General features: G+C 37.6%; 3 protein-coding genes across 3 annotated transcripts; 2 read left to right on the top strand and 1 right to left on the bottom strand.

The window, feature by feature from the left end:
- The first annotated feature begins 8,847 nt into the window (after positions 1 to 8,847).
- LOC113769111 (U-box domain-containing protein 44-like) lies at positions 8,848 to 13,502 on the top strand. Its single transcript, XM_027313589.1, has 3 exons — positions 8,848 to 8,921; positions 9,237 to 9,321; positions 12,507 to 13,502. The coding sequence occupies exons 1-3, from the start codon at positions 8,848 to 8,850 to the stop codon at positions 13,500 to 13,502; spliced, it is 1,155 nt and encodes a 384-aa protein (XP_027169390.1).
- An 805-nt stretch (positions 13,503 to 14,307) lies between these two features.
- On the top strand, positions 14,308 to 16,342 carry LOC113767898 (pentatricopeptide repeat-containing protein At5g08510-like). Its single transcript, XM_027312102.1, has 2 exons — positions 14,308 to 15,404; positions 15,671 to 16,342. The coding sequence occupies exons 1-2, from the start codon at positions 14,472 to 14,474 to the stop codon at positions 16,280 to 16,282; spliced, it is 1,545 nt and encodes a 514-aa protein (XP_027167903.1). The 5' UTR covers positions 14,308 to 14,471; the 3' UTR covers positions 16,283 to 16,342.
- Positions 16,343 to 16,448: 106 nt separating this feature from the next.
- On the bottom strand, positions 16,449 to 19,902 carry LOC113767899 (calcium-transporting ATPase, endoplasmic reticulum-type-like). Its single transcript, XM_027312103.1, has 6 exons — positions 19,852 to 19,902; positions 18,976 to 19,254; positions 18,491 to 18,874; positions 17,764 to 17,873; positions 17,466 to 17,694; positions 16,449 to 17,166 (listed from the first exon to the last, which is right to left on the bottom strand). The coding sequence occupies exons 1-6, from the start codon at positions 19,900 to 19,902 to the stop codon at positions 16,606 to 16,608; spliced, it is 1,614 nt and encodes a 537-aa protein (XP_027167904.1). The 3' UTR covers positions 16,449 to 16,605.
- Between the last annotated feature and the right edge of the window lie 7 nt (positions 19,903 to 19,909).

The raw sequence follows: 19,909 nt of genomic DNA on the forward strand, positions 1-19,909 counted from the left end.
AAGGAAAGGGAAAAAATTAAATGGAAAAATTGGATAGAATACTTTAAACAAAAGAAAAATTTTAAAAAAGGAGTAGCGAATGTGAAGATTGTATGAATGTAGGTAAATTGGTATCCCTTTGTTCCATAAAGTTTCTCACCTTTGGGGATGTGTGTTTTTATCAACAGTACACGTAGATTGAAAAAAGGGTTAATTACATTTACCTCCCTTGAGGTTTGTCCAAACTACAAATCAATCCCCAAAATTTGACCAAATTACAATAACTTCCTTGTCCTTAATGACATTAGAATCTGACTAACAATAGTAATGAAATGTCAGGAATGCCCTCATTTGCATTAAAAGTGTTAAAAATGAAAAAAAGCAAAGTAAAAATAGGAATGCCCTCTAGTTTGGTTTTGTAATAACAAAGAAAAAAGAAAAAAAAAAAAGAAAACCCAAATCTGTTAGAATCCTTTTATCACTGTTCTTCTTGCTCTTCTTTCCTCACATTTCCTCATCTCATCCCTGAACTATCGAGATTAGATGTCCTCTCTAATTAGGTTTTTTCCATCCATTAATATTCCTTTCTCGCTTTGCTTGGTTACCTCTTCTCTTTCGTCGTCAACAATCCAAATCAAATTTCCTCTAACCCAAGTCCTTTTCATTGATATCACTTCTCTCCCTTTGATTCCTCTACCAAACCATAATGTGAAAGATTCAAATGCCTTCAAATTCAAGTTCTCAGTGAAAATTTTGAACAACATGAAATTCGTTAATTAGAGATTTTTCCTAAGGTATGAGTTTAAGATGATAAATGGGAATTCGTCCAACAGAATAGTGCTTTTTTCCTAATATCCATATTCTTTTCATGATCATTTCGGTTTGAATTTTGTGATTTTTAGTTGTTATTCAATTAAATAAGGATTAGGAACAGCCACGATTTTCATTCTGGATGGTTGTTCTTTGACCATTTTTGGCCAATTTCATGGTGAAAATTGCTTTCTAGACAAAATACTATTTAGATGCGTAATACTAGTGATTTTAGTTATAAAAATGTTGGAGGCAGGCCACAATGTGTCATCGGCAACCATTTACACTGCCCCTGCCTGCTTGTACCATGGTTGAATTTTTTTTAGACAGAAAATAAAGCAAAAACAAAGGAAAGATTTTTAATGGTGGACACTTTGGGACATTCACTACATACTTTTTCTTGAGGTCATACAACTGAATGGTCAAACGTCTTTTTGACTAATGGCAAAGGGGTAACTGTTATAGATTTGTGAGTTTAAAGATCTATTTTGTAATTTAGCCAAATGTCAAGGATCGATTTGTAGTTTGGCCAAACTTTAGGGGAGGTAGATGTAATTAACCCATGAAAACATTGGGTTTGCTTTGTATTTTCAACCTCAATTCATTCGTGGGAAAATGTGATCTCTGTTTTTAAACTCGGACCGGGCCTGCCGGTCGAACCGGGAACCGGCCAAATGTCCGGTCCAAGTTGACCTTAAAAATCGGAATGTTAAAAACTCGGTCAAACCAGGTCAAAACCCCGGTTTGACCGGATTTTGACCCGATTTGACCGGAAAAATAAAGAACCGGGTCAGTTGCAAGCCCCTTCGCTTGGTTTGGTTGGGGAACTTCGGGCCAGGTACACAACAGAGAATAAAAGTGGAAGTCCGTAAAGGACAAGCTTGCAGAATCATCGTGTCAGAAGCCATAGACTATTAAGACACTCCTTGTGTTCCATCAAGATGGGCCCCAAGGTCGGTGGTCCATGATCTCTTTCACTTAATGATGGAAGAAAACACACTGACACATATTATATCAACCACGACTTCTCCATTTAACTCACAGACTCTCTTTTTATCCGCCGAGGTTGGCACCAATTTCAGGTTTAACCAATTCACTCTCCTTTTTTTTATATTTTTTTGAAAGGTCAAAATATTTTTAATATTATGTTTTGACCCTTAGGTTATTAAAAATTATTAATATATCTCAAATATTTCATACTTTATAAATGTTGTCTTAAAGTTTGGTATTATTTTTCAATTAAATCCATAATTTTAATTCTAAACTTGTTAATGCTCATTAAAAAATATAAATTGCTACTTGATTGTTCTAATTTCTTTGTCTTTTTTTGTTAAATATATTTGAAATATCAAATATAAATGAATATACTTTTATTAATATTAACATGTTATTAGGTATTTTACATATAATATTTTAATTTTTAAATAATTTTTATTTATGACATCATCCGGTTCAACTCCGATCGAACCCGGTTGAACCCATTGACCCCTGACCCCTGACCTCGACCGAGTCGATACCCGGTCCGGTTCTGAAAACATAGAATGTGATAGTTTAAAAGACTGCTAATTTGAAACTCATGTGGAGCCTACCATGTTACTTTTTGCTACGAAACATCCATAAGAGTGAGCGTGTGCTCACATACTCCACACTCGTCCAATTTTCCGTACAAGGCACGCTCTAGTATAAACAAGTGCGGTGAATATGTATTAAAGAGAATATGGATCCACAATAATATCAAAAGATCTGTTGTTCCTAGTTGTATGAAGGGTAAATATTGAAATGCAATACAAAATGATATGCCAAATACGGAAAGGTAACATAATTTTGGGACGAATCAAAATGTAAGTATGACAGTTTCAAAGAGACGGAGGAGGTATTATAATGAAATACTTAAAAAAGTTTAGGTGGTAATATTTTATTAGGTATCTAAAAAATTCCAATCATGATGATTCTGATATACTTTAAAGTGTTATATTTACCACATTATATGCTTGATTCCAGTTCTTATATGTATACCTTTGAAGTGTGCAACATAATAGATTCTTGATTAGTTCTTCATTTGGACCCTTAAAATTAAGGGAACAGGTTGATGACATTTGAAGATTTACCACATTAATGCTTGATTCTAGTTCTTATACATACGGCCTTTACCACCTTGCAACACAACTAAGTTAGGCTTTTCCAAGTATTTTAATTTTCCTTTACATTTTTTTTGGGTGTAAGCTTCCTTTTCCTTTTGTTTCTCAAGTTATCTGTTGGATCAACAGCTTCAAGTGTTTTTTATTTTTCTTGTTGTAAATGCTTTTGGCAGCAGGAACTCATGCCCTTTAATTTACTTTTGCAAGTCATATATATATATATATACATAAAATTGAGAAATGATACATATATCACCACTAAATGTATTACCAATGCATTACAAGTGTAGTAGGTGCGCATGTGAATTACTAAAATGTCGTGTCCATATCCCCTATGTAGACTGTAATTGTGGAATTTTTTTCAATTAAATTCATTCATATGACTTTCTTGATCAACAATTATCATTCTTCGTTCAACCTTGCTATTGCACAACAAGAACCCCTCCTCCCCCCTTCCAACACAACGAAACCAAAAAAAACCCCAGAAAAAAGAAAAGAAAAAAAAAAAGCTTTCCTTATCCTTTCTTCTTGACACATTGACAGAACACAACAGTTAGCCGTGAATTTACAAGCCTCTTAGCTATATGAAAGGTTAACACGTGATCCATGGTATGCTACTTTACGAATATGCTTTCTATACATATTTCTGATGAGAAATTAGGTGAACCAAATGTGGTTTATGTAAATTTTGGCAACAGATTTATAGTCTTCATTGTATGACAAATTGAGAGTTTGTGAGGAGATACAAAATGCCTAATTGTATGCGAGATGTTGTTCCGAGTGCAAATACTCATCCATCACTCAATTTGAAATTTGAAATTATAGTAATTTTTAGACAAAAAATTAAAAAAAAAATAGTAATTCAGATTACATGACTGGACGCTTGGCTAGTCATTTAGAAAAATATATTGTAACGATTTGATATATATGAGATAAAAAGGTGATTACAAAATATGTCTATGAAAAATGTAAAATTTTATAGAGGACAATGGCTTTCCAAACAAGGCTTTAGTGTCCATCATCCGCATTGTCTTCGTTTAAGAGTTTGTTCACCAATGATACATTGTACTCAGAACCAAAAATCATGATTTTGATTAGCTTATTGTCTTAATTAGTACAGTGTAATGGCCAACGGAAAGATCCAATTGATAAGTGTTTATTTTACATACTTTTGTGTGATTAAGTATGTGTATTTTACTATGTTTTTAATTATTTTAGGAGATAAATGATTAGTTTTCTTATCAAAAGTTACTTTTATGTTATAAATGAGAAAGTTGCATTTTTATGGTACTAAGCAGAGAAAACTTCATGTTTTTATAGGTTTTAATAATTGGATCATCAATTGGAGCAACCAAGAAGTTCTTGGAATAATTCTTGATGATTTAAAGTGACATGAGATGCAAAAAGATCAAAAGGTGAAGAAATGAATATAGAAATAAGGAGGAAAAGAATGAGCGAAGACAATATATTTCGGTGTTTTATCTATAATTTGAACTATAGAGATCAGATTAAGATAATTCTCAATTTGTTTTGAAGATAAGACAATGCTTTATAATTTTTATAAGACATCAAAATCCAGTTCTCACATTTTTATAGTCAAAAGTCTGCTGCGATGTTTTTCTGATCAATTCTAAGTATTTTAGGCATATCTCAAAATTCAGACCTCTAAATGATTTGGTTCTTATGCCATTGGTCAAAACGCTACAATTTTCATGTCATACATAAAAGCTGATTTGGCATCCTTTGTGGAGATTTTTAGCATCAAAACTAATGTCGATTACTGGGTCGGTACCGACTAGAAGGGTTGTGAAAACAAAGCATGATACTATTAGGAAAGGAAATAATTGTAATAGAGGCTGGATTGATTAGATTTCAGCTCAAGAGCAAAACGGTGTAGTTTTGAGCATTAGCTTTAATTAGGGGGTTAAGTTGGTTAATAACCAACCAGCAAGGTTGTTGGAATTTGTTATAACTAGTGGGACCTACAGGTGAGACTAACTGAATTTTGGCAATAACAATTTCATTCTTTCTCTCTCTAAATTCTCTCTAACTCTTTCTCTCTGATTTCCCTCCTTCCTCTATTTCTTTCTCTTACTTTCTTCATCATCTGATCCAATTAATTCCAATAATGCACTAGAGTTCCTGACAAATTGGTATCAGAGCAGTAGATCCTTAGAGCTCATACCATAGATCATGGCAAAAAGCACTAGATTCAGAACCTTAGAAGAACAAGTAAAAAAATAGGAAATCAAGCTATAGGAATTGGTGGAATCGCTTCATGCGTCCCGGTCTGAGCAACAACAGATTAAGAATGACCTGAAGTTGGAGCTTGAGGAAAATAGAAAACAGATGGAAAGCCTGCTAACAGGAATGGAGCAGAGTTTCAATACAATTCTAGAGCAAAAGTTCAATAATCTGCCACTGAAGATGACTCCTGAAAAAAAGAGGACAGCAGAAAGAGGTGGTAGAGTGATGATAGATTAGACACCAATTTTGCCAACTCCACCAGCTCATCACAGATTACAACCAAAAGGAAAAGCTTAGAAAATCTTTAAGAAAGATTGGAATAAGTTTCAGATTCCAAATCCTCCTAAGTTTGATTTACAGTTGTTTACTGGGGAAAATCCTAGAGATTAGTTGCGCAAATGTAACAAGTATTTTTTGAACTATCAAGTGCCAGAAGATCAAAAATTGAAGTAGTTGAAATGTATTTGGAAGGTAGAGCTGACAGATGGTTTGAAGGAGTGAAAATTGAGAAACCTAAGCTGAGTTGGGAAGAATTTGAGGAACTATTGTGTAGGAGGTTTAATGATAGGAGTTGCAGAGATGTAGTGGAAGAATTTAATAAACTACAACAAGTAGGTAATGTTGATGATTATCCGGAGAAATTTGAAGAATTGAAGCCCCTGATGATGATCAAAAATCAAAATCTGGATGAAAACTACTTCATTTTTAGCTTCATAAGTGGACTGAAAGAAGAGATCAAACCCATGGCTAGAATGTTAAAACCTGCTACCTTATTTGAAGCTTTTGAGTTGTCACAATGGCAAAAGCATTCCTTAGAAATCCAGAATAGGAGCTCTAGAGAACATACCAAACATCTGGGGGAAAAACAGGTTTGGTATGACAAGGAACAACACTACAGCTACTAGCACTAGCTCATATAAGATCCTTATCAACATCAGTCCTAAACATCCTAAGTTCAGATATTCACCAGAGGATGCAAGAGATCCTAAGAAGCTTTCTGCATAGGAGATGCAGTATAGGAGGAGTAATGGACTGTATTTCAAGTGTGGGGAAAAATATAGAGTAGGCCACCAATTCAAGGTTGGTTATTCGAATTGCATGTTATTGGAAGAGGAGGATGACTCTGCATTTGAAGATGCTTTAGAAGAATAGGATGAACAAACTGGAAATCCTGGGCAAACTATGGAAATGTCCTTGCATGCCTTATCTGATGCCTTGAAAAGAAAAACAATCACACTCACAGGTATTTTGGATGGGGAAGAAGTGCTAATATTGGTAGATACTAGGAGCTCAGATAGCTACATCAGTAGTGAGTTGCTCATTGGAATGGACATAAAATACCAGTGGGTTGACCAGCCCTTCTCTATTATCATGGGAAATGGAACCTGTGTTATCAGCAATGCTGTTTGCCCTGATGTACACTGGAAGATTAACCAACATAATTTTAGGTTCAACCTCAATGGAACTTGGAGGTTGGGATATAATTGTGAGAGTGGACTGGATGACACATTTCAGCCCCATCACATTTGACTTTCAACAACTCAGGATATCATTGCACCATGAAGAAGAAGATGAGATTCATCTACACGGGCAAGCAGACAATTGTGATATGGACCTAATCAGAGGCAAGGATTTAAGGACATTCATCGAGTACAAGAGACAGATGTGTATGGCAATGAACTCACAACCCGAGGAAGAAGAAAGGCTTGAGCCTACACCACATGAAGTGGAAAAACTACTGCAGGAGTATGAAGATGTATTTTAGGCTCCAAACTCATTACCTCCAAGCAGAAGTGTAGACCATGAGATACCCCTTAAACCAGATGCTCAACCCTTCAAATTGAAACGTTACAAGTACTCTCATTGCCATAAGGAGGAAATAGAGAATCAGGTTGCTAATATGCTACAGAAAGGCATCGTTAAATACAACAACAAAACCGTTGCTTCTCTTGTATTGCTAGTCAAAAAGAAAGAAAGGACCTGGAGGTTTTGCGTGGACTACAGGAAGCTAAATGAGATCACTGTCAAGGACATGTTTCCAATACCTAATATGGATGAGCTGTTGGATGAACTAGCAGGTTCTGTGTCAAAACCAAATTGGATCTGACTGCGGGGTATCTCCAAATTAGAGTTAAACCACAGGACACCTTCAAGATAGCCTTTCAAACTCATTGTGGTCATTTTGAGTTCCTAGTCATGCCTTTTGGGCTTACAAATGCTCCTGCTACATTCCAATCATTGATGAATCTGGTGTTCTAGCCTTACTTGAGAAAGTTTGTCCTAGTTTTTTTTTATGATATACTAGTGTACAGTTCCACATTAGAAGATCATGTTCAGCATCTGAGGACTGTATTGGGTATTTTGAGGGACAATCAGCTATATGTGAAAAAGTCTAAGTGTGCATTTGCTCAGAATAAGATAGATTATCTAGGACATATTATCACTAATAAAGGGGTTAGCATGGATGACTCCAAGGTCAACAATATTTTACAATGGCTAATACCACAGTCTTTTAAAGAGTTAAGGGGATTTTGGGACTTACAGGTTATTACAGAAGGTTTATAAAGCATTATGGACTTGTGTGTAAGCCCCTTACTGAGCCACTCAGGAAGGATAACTTCAAATGGAACATACAGGCACAAGCTTCTTTTGACCATCCAAAAAAACTAATGTGCTCAGCCCCAGTTCTCAAGTTACCAGATTTTAAGAAGGCCTTTGTAGTGGAAATAGATGCCAGTTAGGAAGGCATTGGTGCAGTCTTAATGCAAGGGGGGCACCTTACTGCCTTTCTGGGCAAGCCACTATCAATGAAGAACTTGGGTCTATCAGTTTATGAGAAGGAACTTCTAGCTTTTTTAATGGCAGTCACAAAATGGAGACACTATCTGGTTGGTAATCACTTTATCATCAGAACTGGCCACTAGTCATTAAAGTATCTACTGGATTAGAAATTGAACAATGCTCTTCAGCATAAATGGATGACTAAACTGATGGGATTGGACTATGAAATACAGTACAAGAAGGGAACTGAGAATCAGGTGGTAGATGCTTTATCAAGGAGACATGAAACTACCTCCAAACCTCCACTTAACTCCTGCTTAGCCATTACTACAGTTAGACCTGAATGGATTGAAGAATTGCACAAAAGTTATGAGATTGATGCACATTGTAAAGACATAATGGCTCAGTTGTTACTGGATCCTAACTCTCACACTGACTATGCTTTGGTAGATAGAGTACTGAAACACCAAGGTAAAATTTATGTAGGAACTCCTAATAACGCTAGGAATCAGATTATTCAAGTCCTTCATGCTTCAGCAATAGATGGTCATTCTAGACAAAGGAATTGTATGCAGAAAATTAAAGCCTTGTTTTTATTGGCCATGAATGAAATAGGAGATGGTATCCTTTGTTCAGAACTGTGATATATGTCAGAGGAACAAGTCTGAAAATGTTCCTTATCCTAGATTGTTGCAGCCAATTTCAATTCCTAAACAAGCTTGGTCCCATATTTCTATGGACTTCATTGAGAAACTGCCAAAATCACAAGGGTATGATACCATATTGGTAGTGATTGACAGATTCACCAAGTTCGGCCACTTCATTATGCTTACTCATCCCTTCATAGCAAAAGTGGCAGCTCAAGCCTTCTTGGATAGCATATACAAGATACATGGGTTACCAGAGTCCGTTATCACTGATAGAGATAGGGTCTTCACTAGTGGATTCTAGAGGGAACTCTTCAAGGTAATTGGAATTAAACTGCATTATTCCTCTTCTTACCATCCTCAATCTAATGGTCAGAGTGAAAGGCTCAATCAGTGTGTGGAAAACTACCTACGGTGCATGACAGGAAAATTTCCTTCACAGTGGAGCAAGTGGATGGCCCTGGCTGAGTGGTGGTACAAATCTTCCTACCATTCCAGTATTAATATGACTCCTTTTGAAGCTTTGTTTGGATATAAACCAGTGCCTCTACCATTTGGGTCCGTACTTGGATTCAGTAGTACCTGCAACTTCTAACATGATCTAATAAAGGAACATGATCTCAAATTGCATCAGGGAAAACTTAGTTAAGGCTCAACAGAGAATGAAGTACTATGCTAATCAGCATAGGACTGAAAAGGAGTTCTCTGTAGGTGATTGGGTATTTCTGAAGCTTCAACACTATAGACAATAGACTGTGGCAGTTAGAAGATGTCTCAAGTTATCCGCCAAATATTATGATCCCTTCAAGATAGAGGAGAAGGTTGGATCAGTAACATATAAGCTGAAGTTACCAGCAGGCACAAAATTGCACCATGTGTTCCATGTGTCATTAATAAAGAAGAAATTGGGGCCAATTCAAAACAATTCACCTAAGCTACCAGAGTTAGACACGTAGGATCAGTGTCCATTGCAGCCAGAAGCAATCTTGAAGAGAAGAGTTATTCTGCGAGATGAGAAGCCTATCATTCAATTCTTGATCAAGTGGAATCATTTGGACTATGAAGAAGCATCTTGGGAGGACAAATAATTCATTGAGCGATAGTTTCCTACATTCCAGACTTGAGGGCAAGTCTGCTCTTAAGAGGAGGGAATTGTCAGGAAAGGAAATAATTGTAATAGAGGTTGGATTGATTAGATTTCAATTCAAGAGCAAAACAGTGTGGTTTTGAGCATTAGCTTTAATTAGGGGGGTTAAGTCGGTTAATAACCAACTGGCAAGATTTTTAGAATTTGTTATTACTAGTGGGACCCATAGGTGAGAATAACAGAATTTTGGCAATAACAATTTCATTCTTTCTCTCTCTAAATTCTCTCTAAGTCTTTGTCTCTGATTTCCTTCCATCCACTACTTTCTTCTCTTACTTCCTTTGTCATCTGATCCAATTAATTCCAATGATGCACTGGAGTTCCTGACAGATACAAATCAGCCACGGTTTCCCTTTGCATGGCTAGTTTTTAGTCTAGTTTTTAGTCCAAAAACTTCCTTGCAACTTGCACAACTCGCACAATTTGTCCACTTTGAGCCGTCATTCTTTACTTCAACTTAGGGATGAAACAACAACTTGATAGCAAGACGCAAAGCTCAAGGCAACATCTTTCAAGCAATTTTCATCATTTGATTCTATTCTTAGCAAGTTTTGTGGATCATTTGGAGATTCTTTATCAAACTTTCCCAAGGACATTATCAAGCAAAGAAAGAGATAAGAGAAGCTTGTAGAGAATTCTCTATAAATAGGGGCTTGTTCTCTTCATTTGGGAGTTTAGGTTTGCGACCTTGGAGGGAAGAAGAGAATCACTAAAAATGTAGCTCTAAAACTACAAGATCCTAGTAGTTAATTTAGGAGTAGAATAGGTTTGTGTAGTTTTTATCCATTCTTCTACCTGTAGCTAGACTTTGAAGAAGATTTTAGGAGTAGAGATGGAGAGCTTGGGATCTCATGTGAAAGGGTGACTTCTTTCCTTCTACTTTCTTTCTTGTATTTGATTTTATGGTTTAGTTATAATATAAGTTTGGTCTTTTCTATAATTTTTACCATGTTATTCTAAAGTTCCATGCATAAGTAAGTTTAATCTCTTCTTTATTGGATGAAATGAACTTGGTTATTGTGTTTATCATTTGAGCAAATATTTAGCACTTTCATTTGTAAAATTTTGATTAACTAGCCATTAGTTATAAGTATCTAAAGGTGTTAGATCATCAATGAGAACTGAGATTTGATACTAAGTCAAAAAATTGCTAAATCTAGAGAGTTCACCTATGAGAGTGGAGGAGCATTTTTGTGAGTTTTTATTCATGTAATTTCATAGGAACTAATGAGTTTATAACTAATTTCATAACCATGAGAGTAGATATGAATTAGTTATGGATATAATTGATTCATTGTAAGAGTAGGTTTCATATACATTGGAAAATCATGCCATGCTTAGTCAAGGTGATAAATTTCAATAATCAAATCATTAATCTAAGAGAGAAAACTGAACCTAGGAATTTTTCTTGTGTTTGTATTTTTTATTCATTTATGCTCCTACTGTAGTTTTACTTTTTTGTTATTTATATTGGTCTAACTAATAAAAGAATTTGAATAGCGTCTGTAGATAATCATCTTTCTCTGTGGGATTAACACTCGAATATTGCTATACTCATGTATGACTTGTGCACTTGCTCCAAAGACCAAGTTGGGATTTGAGAGTCCAATAATGAACTTCATCCAGAAACCAAGTTGGGATTTGAGAGTCATTTTCTTTTTTTCTCTTCCCTCCTCATATTCATTTTATCTTAGGCATGGGGTTGAAGAGTCTAACCATAAACCTCACCTGATGATTACTTGATTAATATTAATAGCAATCAACTAAACTCAACACAGAAAAATTGTGATTCAAATGCAAACTTTTGATGTACTGGAAGGGCTGTTGTACAAAGTTCCGTTGACATATTCGAGCATGATGTGAAACTGTGAGCACTATCATCAATTCATCTCTTTTATGCATCTCTACAAAATCAAATGCATCATCTTGAACAAATTTTTGCGAAGCCTAAGCCACGACCGATTATTTTTTTAAATGCCCAAGCTGATGTGAACTTGAATTAATCAAGGTTGGTGACGAGATTGATATTTAGAAGTCTTGAGTCTTCTAACTGTCAAACTTTTGTTAATGCAAAATTAAACCATGAATTTTACTTTCTACATTTCGCGCTTTTACATAACCTCCGAAGTCTAACTTGTGATGAGTGAACCCATGCACAAGGTTTTTATTTTTTGCTTTGATGATCAAGGAATAACCTGCATAAAAAAATCTTTCCTGTATATTCTTTCGATTGCCCTCTTGAGAAGCAAAAATTTTTGGCACTCCAAACTTCTGGATATTTGATATTGGATGACTCTGCATTCTGTTTCTGTGATCCCATTGGCTTCATGCTATGTTTGTTGTCATGCACTATTACTCACAGTTATTAGCTATTAGTAACAACATTGGGTAATTTCTGCGTCTACTTTTAAGTGCAGAAGATTTAATGTATTTCATTACAGTAACAGCTACAAACATCATTTTATGGATGGTGGGTTTGAGCCTTCGAAATCCTAGAACCTTGTTAAGTTTCTACAAGGATTAATTCATTATCCAACCAACACTCGTCATCCCACTTCTCCTCGTCCTTCTCTTGCAGAAGTTAGTTTTAATAAGTTTGCATGTGATGATACCTGGGAAGAAGAGTCTTGTTACTTCTTGATCAACTGGTGTGGATTGGAGTCTCAATATTTTTATTTCTATACAGTGAATGGAGATTTGGACTTGTGATAGACTGCCAATCCTATATATGCTAATATTTCTCTTAATAATTTTCAGTGCTGTGCTGTGCAAATACTTGTTCAATTGTGTGAGCTCGATAATCATGAAGTGCGGGTGAACGTGGTTAAGCTATTATGTTGCCTGATCGAAAAATGTAATGAAGCTACAATTACTGAGCACGTGGGGCAGAAGACAGTTCAAACCTTGCTTAGAATCATTGAGGATTCTGAGAATGAAGAAGAAGTTGCTTCTGCATTGGGTATTATAGCTAACCTTCCCATGTCTACCCTGGTGTCTGATTGGCTGTTGGAGGGAGATGGTCTTCGTATAATGTTAAGATTCCTTCGTAGCAAAAAGCCAAATGGTCCCTGCAAGGATCAATTAATAGAGAATGCTGTGGGAGCCTTGTGTCATTTCACTGTTCCAGCAAATAGGATGTCACAGCAGAAAGCAGCTGAAGCTGATGTCATTCCGCTGTTGGTACAGTTGCTGGAGTCAGGAACCAGCTTGACAAAAAGACGAGCTGCCATTTCTCTTTCACAACTTTCTGAGAGCTCTAGTGATCTATGTCGGCCAATCCCAAAGCATCGCATGTTCTGGTGCTTCTCAGCTTTGCCAGAGGCAGGCTGCCCTGTTCATCGGGGAATATGTGCTGTAAGAACCTCATTTTGCCTTTTGGAGGCTGGTGCGGTGGGCCATTTGGTGAAGGTTCTTGGGGAGCCAGATCCTGGAGCATGTGAAGCTTCCTTGGATGCTCTACTTACTTTGGTTGAAGGTGATAGGCTACAAGGTGGTAGTAAGGTGCTGGATGAAGAGAGAGCCATACCCTCTATGATAAAATTACTGGGGAGTTCTTCTCCCAGATTGCAAGAAAAAATTCTCACTTCTTTGGAAAAGATTTTTCAAGTACTGGAGATCAAACAGAAGTATGGGCCCTCAGTTCAGATGTCTTTAGTTGATTTGACACAAAGGGGGAGTACCCAAATAAGGCCTTTGGCAGCCAGGATACTAGCTCAACTGAATGTGCTACACGAACTGCCCTCTTATTTCTAGCAGGAGCATAACCTACTTATCCTGATGAGTACAAAAGGTTTAGGAAATCAATCATCCCTAGCAAATTGCTTCATAACCAGGCAGAGGTTTCTGAAGTTGGTAGCAGGTCAGGCCACCACTCGTCATCTCTAGATAAAGATGGTCTTTTATTCATTTAGCAATAAGCGAGAGCAGCCATGGTTTGTTACGTTGGTTACCACCATTTAATCAGGCACAGAGAGTTGACGGGCATCTTATGTTTGATAGTTTAGTGTAAGCTAAGGCGGCTTTTCAGTCGTGGATGTATGCCGGCTATATATAACCGCTGACCTGAATGTCTCTTTCATGGCATCACAAGATATGAGTTGGGTCTAGTTTAACAGCTACCTCTGCTTGTTCCGTGCTTGAATTGTCAATAGAGAAAGTTCCCAAATTCCTGGAGTTCCCAAATTCCTGGAGGCCTTGAAGGAGATACTAGTAGTCATTTGTCAAGCTGGGGACTTTGGAAAATCTTGCCAACATTCTTTTACAATTGATCAAGTGCGTACGTGATTCTGTTGTATGGTGTATAGGTAACCAGTTAGTAGTTTAAAGAATACACTTCCTTCTTGTAGATTTTCGCAGAACCTGATAAAAAGGATACGTTTTATACTAGTGGAGACATGCCCAAAGACAAAAAAACAAATAGCAGTTGAAGTACCTGTGCTTTGATCATAAAGGAATAACGCCTGGCCTGCATACAAATCTCTTTCCTATTTTTTCTATCCTGTGCCCTCTTGGGCTGGTTTCAGAGATTGCTTACGTTTAGGGAGAAAAAGAAGAAGAAGAAAAAGGAAAAAAGGGCGCTCCTTTTATCGAACAGAATAGCAGCAAAAAGAAAATAACTTACAAGTAGAAGCTGTAAAGCCCAGCGCTCCAAAAGCCAACAGATACTTGTAAACTTTATAACCTCGATTCTTTGTCAATACTGCATTTTGTCCCGACTTTCTTATGAACCAGTTGAGATTGAGAGAAATACACGCCAACACTCTCCGAAACGGCACAGACTTCACCGCTTTTCTTGTAACCAAACTCGCAGAAACTCTCGATTTTTCCTACGCTCACAAACTGCTCGATACTATTCCCAACCCAACCGTGTTTCATTATAACAAGCTCATTCAAGCCTACTCCTCTCATGGCTCTCCTCGCCAATGCTTGTCTGTCTACGTCGCCATGCTACTCAGAGGCTTCATACCCAACGCCCACTCCTTCAATTTCCTCTTTAACGCCTGTACCAGTCTCTCTAATCCATTCCATCCCCAAGCGCTTCACGCCCATTTTGTCAAATGGGGTTTCGAATCGGATATTTACGCCTCAACCGCATTGGTGGACATGTATGCTAAACTGGGCCTGCTCAATTTAGCGCGAAAACAGTTTGATGGGATGCCCACAAGAGATGTGCCCACTTGGAACGCCTTGATCGCTGGTTACGCAAAGAGTGGGGATATGAGGGAAGCTTCTCGCTTGTTTTCTAATATGCCTTCCAGGAATGTGATTTCTTGGACGGCAATGATATCGGGCTACTCGCAGAATGGCGAGTACGCAGATGCATTGGCGTTGTATCTGGAAATGGAGAAAGAGAAAGGAGTGAAGCCCAACCAAGTGACCATAGCTAGTGTTCTTCCAGCTTGTGCAAATCTTGGAGCATTGGAAGTTGGGCAGAGGATTGAGGCCTATGCCAAGTCTAACGGTTACTTAAACAACATGTTTGTGTGCAATGCCATATTGGAAATGTATGCGAGGTGTGGTAGAATAGATTCAGCGATGAGATTATTTCATGAGATTGGGAGAAGAAGAGATTTGTGCTCTTGGAATACTATGATTATGGGTCTAGCTATCCATGGTAAATGCAGCGAGGCTCTGGACCTTTTCAACCAAATGTTGGTAAGTAAGAAGCTTTCTCTGAACCTTATACCTGGTCATCACCACATTTCCTGGTTTTTAATGATAGCATCTTGCTTATAACCAGCGACGAATATAGCTTTTTAACTGAGTTCAAGGCCGATCATTTTATCAAATGCACAAGAAATATTTCTTGTGCCCCAAAATCAATTACAGAGACATACTCGGTTATAGGACCAACTGCTACTTCCGAATCTTTCAGGCGGATATTCACATCTTTCCTGCCCTAATTGTAATTGCTGATGCAGGGGGAAGGCATTTCACCCGATGACGTCACATTTGTTGGGGCAATCTTGGCGTGCACACATGGCGGCATGGTTGCTAAAGGACGAGAACTCTTCGAGTCAATGGAGCAAAAATTTTCTGTCACTCCTAGACTGGAACATTATGGATGTATGGTTGATCTTTTAGGTCGTGCAGGAGAATTGCAAGAGGCTTATCATCTTATACGGAGCATGCCCATGAGGCCAGACTCTGTTATTTGGGGGACAATGCTGGGGGCATGCAGCTTTTACGGCAATGTGGAGCTGGGTGAGAAAGCAGCAGAGTCTCTCTTCGAGTTAGAACCTTGTAATCCAGGAAACTATGTGATTCTTTCTAATATTTATGCATCAGCAGGCAGATGGGATGGAGTTGCTAAGTTGAGGAAGCTAATGAAGAGCTCCCAAGTAACGAAAGCAGCAGGATACAGCTTCATGGAGGAAGGAGGCCAGCTCCATAGGTTCATTGTTGACGATAGATCTCATCCAAAGTGTGGTCAGATATATGCATTGTTGGATGATGTCCATGTAAAAATTAAGCTTCTTGGGCATACAACTGATATTGATTCTATTACTGAAGATACAGACGTAACACTATGACAGACGTTATTTGATATGTTTACGTACACCATGTTGAGAAATTGTGAAACCATGTTAGGTACAAAGTTAAGAGGAAATGCTGCAACGCATTATTGCCCATGGGGAGGGGATGAAATTTGTTGCTGATTGGTTCAGTGTAAACTACTGATATTTCTTGCCGTACTTCTACAACTACTGATATTTTTCATTCTAAAATTGAAGGGCGGAATCTGAAAATAGTCAAAGAAATATTTCTTCACTTGTAAACATGATTGTATACAGTTACCCTTGCCCCAAAATTTTTTTTTTAAAAAAAAGGCATTCAATACTTCTAACCCAGACTGTCATGCAGCCTTGACCTTTCTTCTCTGCGTTTTTCTCCTTCCCGCAAATTTGAGGAGTTCATCAATAAGGATTACAGGAGCTGATACCAAGAGAACAAGAAGCCATTCGTTAAAAGTCAGGGGAACTATTCCAAAAACGTCTGCCAACAAAGGAACATAGAGTATCAGGCAGTGTAGACCAAATGAGACTGACATGGCAAGCAGCAGCCAACAGTTTCTCCATGGAGGCATTTTGATCAAACTAGTATCTTCGGAGAGAGCGTTCAGAGAATTAAACATCTCAATTGCCACCAACACAGATAGGGACAAAGTCATGGCCTTCACTTTACCGACAGAGAAATAGTCACAAGGGTTTGAAAAAGTTATAACACGACCTCCAGCAACTGTAAATGGAGCAGCAACAAAATTTGACCATCCTGGGCACTCTCCCCAGTTGCGAAGCTGAGATAGTTCAACAAGCGTGTGCCCATCACTTACGAGGTTGATGCCCAAAAAGGAAGCACGAGTGTACCACAAAATGAAAATGCCGACAGTAGCTAATCCAACGTAAGACCCAATTACCTGCCAGTGAGAGGTGATTAATGAAATGCAGGTAACTTTCAATAATCTTTCTTTCCTTGCATGCAGATAATTTTGCAGACAGAATCTTGTCATACATCAGACACCACAGAACAATGTAAAATTAGATTATGCAAAAGAGGATAAGAGTTGCACAGAGGACAATTCAACCACTTCCTTTCAAACAGTGGCAACCCAGTTTAGCAGCATAACACTCTTTATCTCTTTCCTGTCTGCTTGAAGGGAAAATATACTGCATCGAGAGGGAAAAAATGTTAAAGAGGATAATGGCGAATACTAACCATGTAGCGGAACAACACCCAAGAGCTTATTAGAGCATCATTGCTCCTCCGCGGTGGTTTCTGCATTATGTCAACTTCAGCTGGGTTAAATCCAAGTGCTGTAGCAGGTGGACCGTCAGTAACCAAATTTACCCACAGCAACTGTACAGGTATCATACATTCTGGTATGCCAAGAGCAGCAGTCAAGAATATGGCTATCACCTCCCCAAAATTAGATGATATCATGTATCTGCAGTGAGAATTCGTTAAAATTCAACATTCAATATATTTAAACAGCTGATGTAAAAATGCGAATAACCTGATGAAAGCTTTCATATTGTTGTAAATTGAGCGACCCTCTGCAATGGCTGATACTATGGTACTGAAATTATCATCAGCAAGAACCATGTCCGATGCTTCTTTTGCAACCTAAAAGATCAATGATTTAGGCAGAACAAGAAAAAGGGCTAGTTACACTACTTCGACTTGCAGTAACTCAGAAATGTCTTAAGCATCCTCTTCTATCATTCAACCAAAAGTAATAACAGGTGAACCTGAGAACTTTGGAATAATACATGCTTAGCATGAAAATAATTAACTTGACAAGTGCATTAATGCAACAAGTGGGAAAAGTCAGCAGACGGAAAGTTAGTTAGAAGCTGTCAACAGTTATTCCATTGGTGACTAACCACACAGTTACTTGAAAATCAGAGTAAGTAGAGAGGGAAGGAAAGAAAAAATTATCTTTCCCGCTGTAAAAAAATGACCTCGTTCTCAATACAACACCTTATTGACCTATTCTCTCATTTTCTTATTTTTATTATACTCTTTATTGTCCTAATTCTTATTATTCTGTTGTCAGTCTTTTCTCTGATCTTTATTGTTCTTAACAGTTCACAATATTTTCTAAATCATTAAATGCATAAAAACAAGCAATACTAATTTACCTTTGACTAGATAATTAAATTTTTAGGATATGGATTGATGAATACAATAGAACTCTATAGTGGGAAAGAGCAATTACAAGTAGAAGTATAATCACTTACCTCTGTTCCGGTAACGCCCATTGCTATTCCAATATCTGCAAGTTTCAGCGCAGGAGCATCATTAACACCATCTCCAGTCATTGCAACAATCTCACCAATCTCTTTTAGCATCCGCACTATTTCTTGCTTGTGTCTAGGTTCTGCTCTAGAAAAAACCTTTCCTCCAGGTTCATTTAATATCTTCATTTGTTCCACAGATGAAAGTTCCATAAATTCTTTCCCACTAAAACTCCTCCCTGCAAGGTCATCATCCTCACTAAACAAGTGAATCTCGCGACAGATTGCCTCAGCAGTGGACTTGTTATCTCCAGTTATTACCATCACCTTGATACCAGCTCCTCGACAATCTTCAATTGCTTGGTGAACCTCCTCACGAGGAGGGTCCTGAAGATATACTTCTATTTAGAGGTACTAGCAAAAAAATCTGGGTTTTCCTTAAGCTGAAATTGCCTAAAGAATATTGAATCTACAAACAAGAGTCTTACCCTTAAACCAACAACTCCAACAAAAACTAGATTACTTTCTATCAAGGAGAAGCAGGAAGGATCGAGTAATTTCTTATATGCAGGATGACCCTCAGCATAATAGTCTGAAAGCTCTCCTAAGTCATCCTTGTATGCCATACCCAAGCACCGCAATCCCTTTGAACTCATCTCTGAGTGTCTCGAGAGCAGCAGTTGCCGACAAGGCTCATCAATTGGAACAATTGATCCATCTGCCAGCTGGATGTACAAGGTGCGTTCTAACAGACTCTCAACAGCACCCTATGTAAAGAATGTAGTTAATTGTAGAAGCATGAGACTATTATGATACCATGCAGAAGACATGAAGGGGAAAATAACAAAATAGCCTAGGAGATATGTTCTAAATGCTGAATGAATTGCATTACCATTGTAGTGAACCTGGTTGGGTCATATATTGAAAAACAGACAGCAGTTTTTGTTTATTCTTTGGTTGCTTCTCACAGGAAATGACACCGATAGCTGAAATTGATTTTTCTTGTTGCTTGTTAAACTATTAACTAATTGCTTAAACTGTTTCTCACACAGAGAAATGATGGCTGCAACTTAAAATTTCACATTTAGTCTACTCAACCATATGAAAGGTTTTGTCGATTGACTTAACCAATTATGCACAGCATTCAGTGCTTTCTTATGCTAAGTAGTTCAACGATGCAGAATGTAAAGATAAAATGATTGATGCCACAATGCAAATTGACAACAGATGGCTTAGAAAAAGTGCTGTAAATGAGTCTATCAAAACTCCAGCAGATGCCTAACTAGGAAAAAAGTTTGTAAGCAACTCTAACAATTTTTGAAGTTGTTATTATGAAGAACCAACTCCAGCAGACACGATGTTACCTTGACAAGAAGCCGATTACGCCCACATGGCTCCCGCACAATAACACTCATTGACTTA

Source organism: Coffea eugenioides, chromosome 4 (genome assembly GCF_003713205.1).
Source record: "Coffea eugenioides isolate CCC68of chromosome 4, Ceug_1.0, whole genome shotgun sequence".
Taxonomy (NCBI): Eukaryota; Viridiplantae; Streptophyta; class Magnoliopsida; order Gentianales; family Rubiaceae; genus Coffea; species Coffea eugenioides.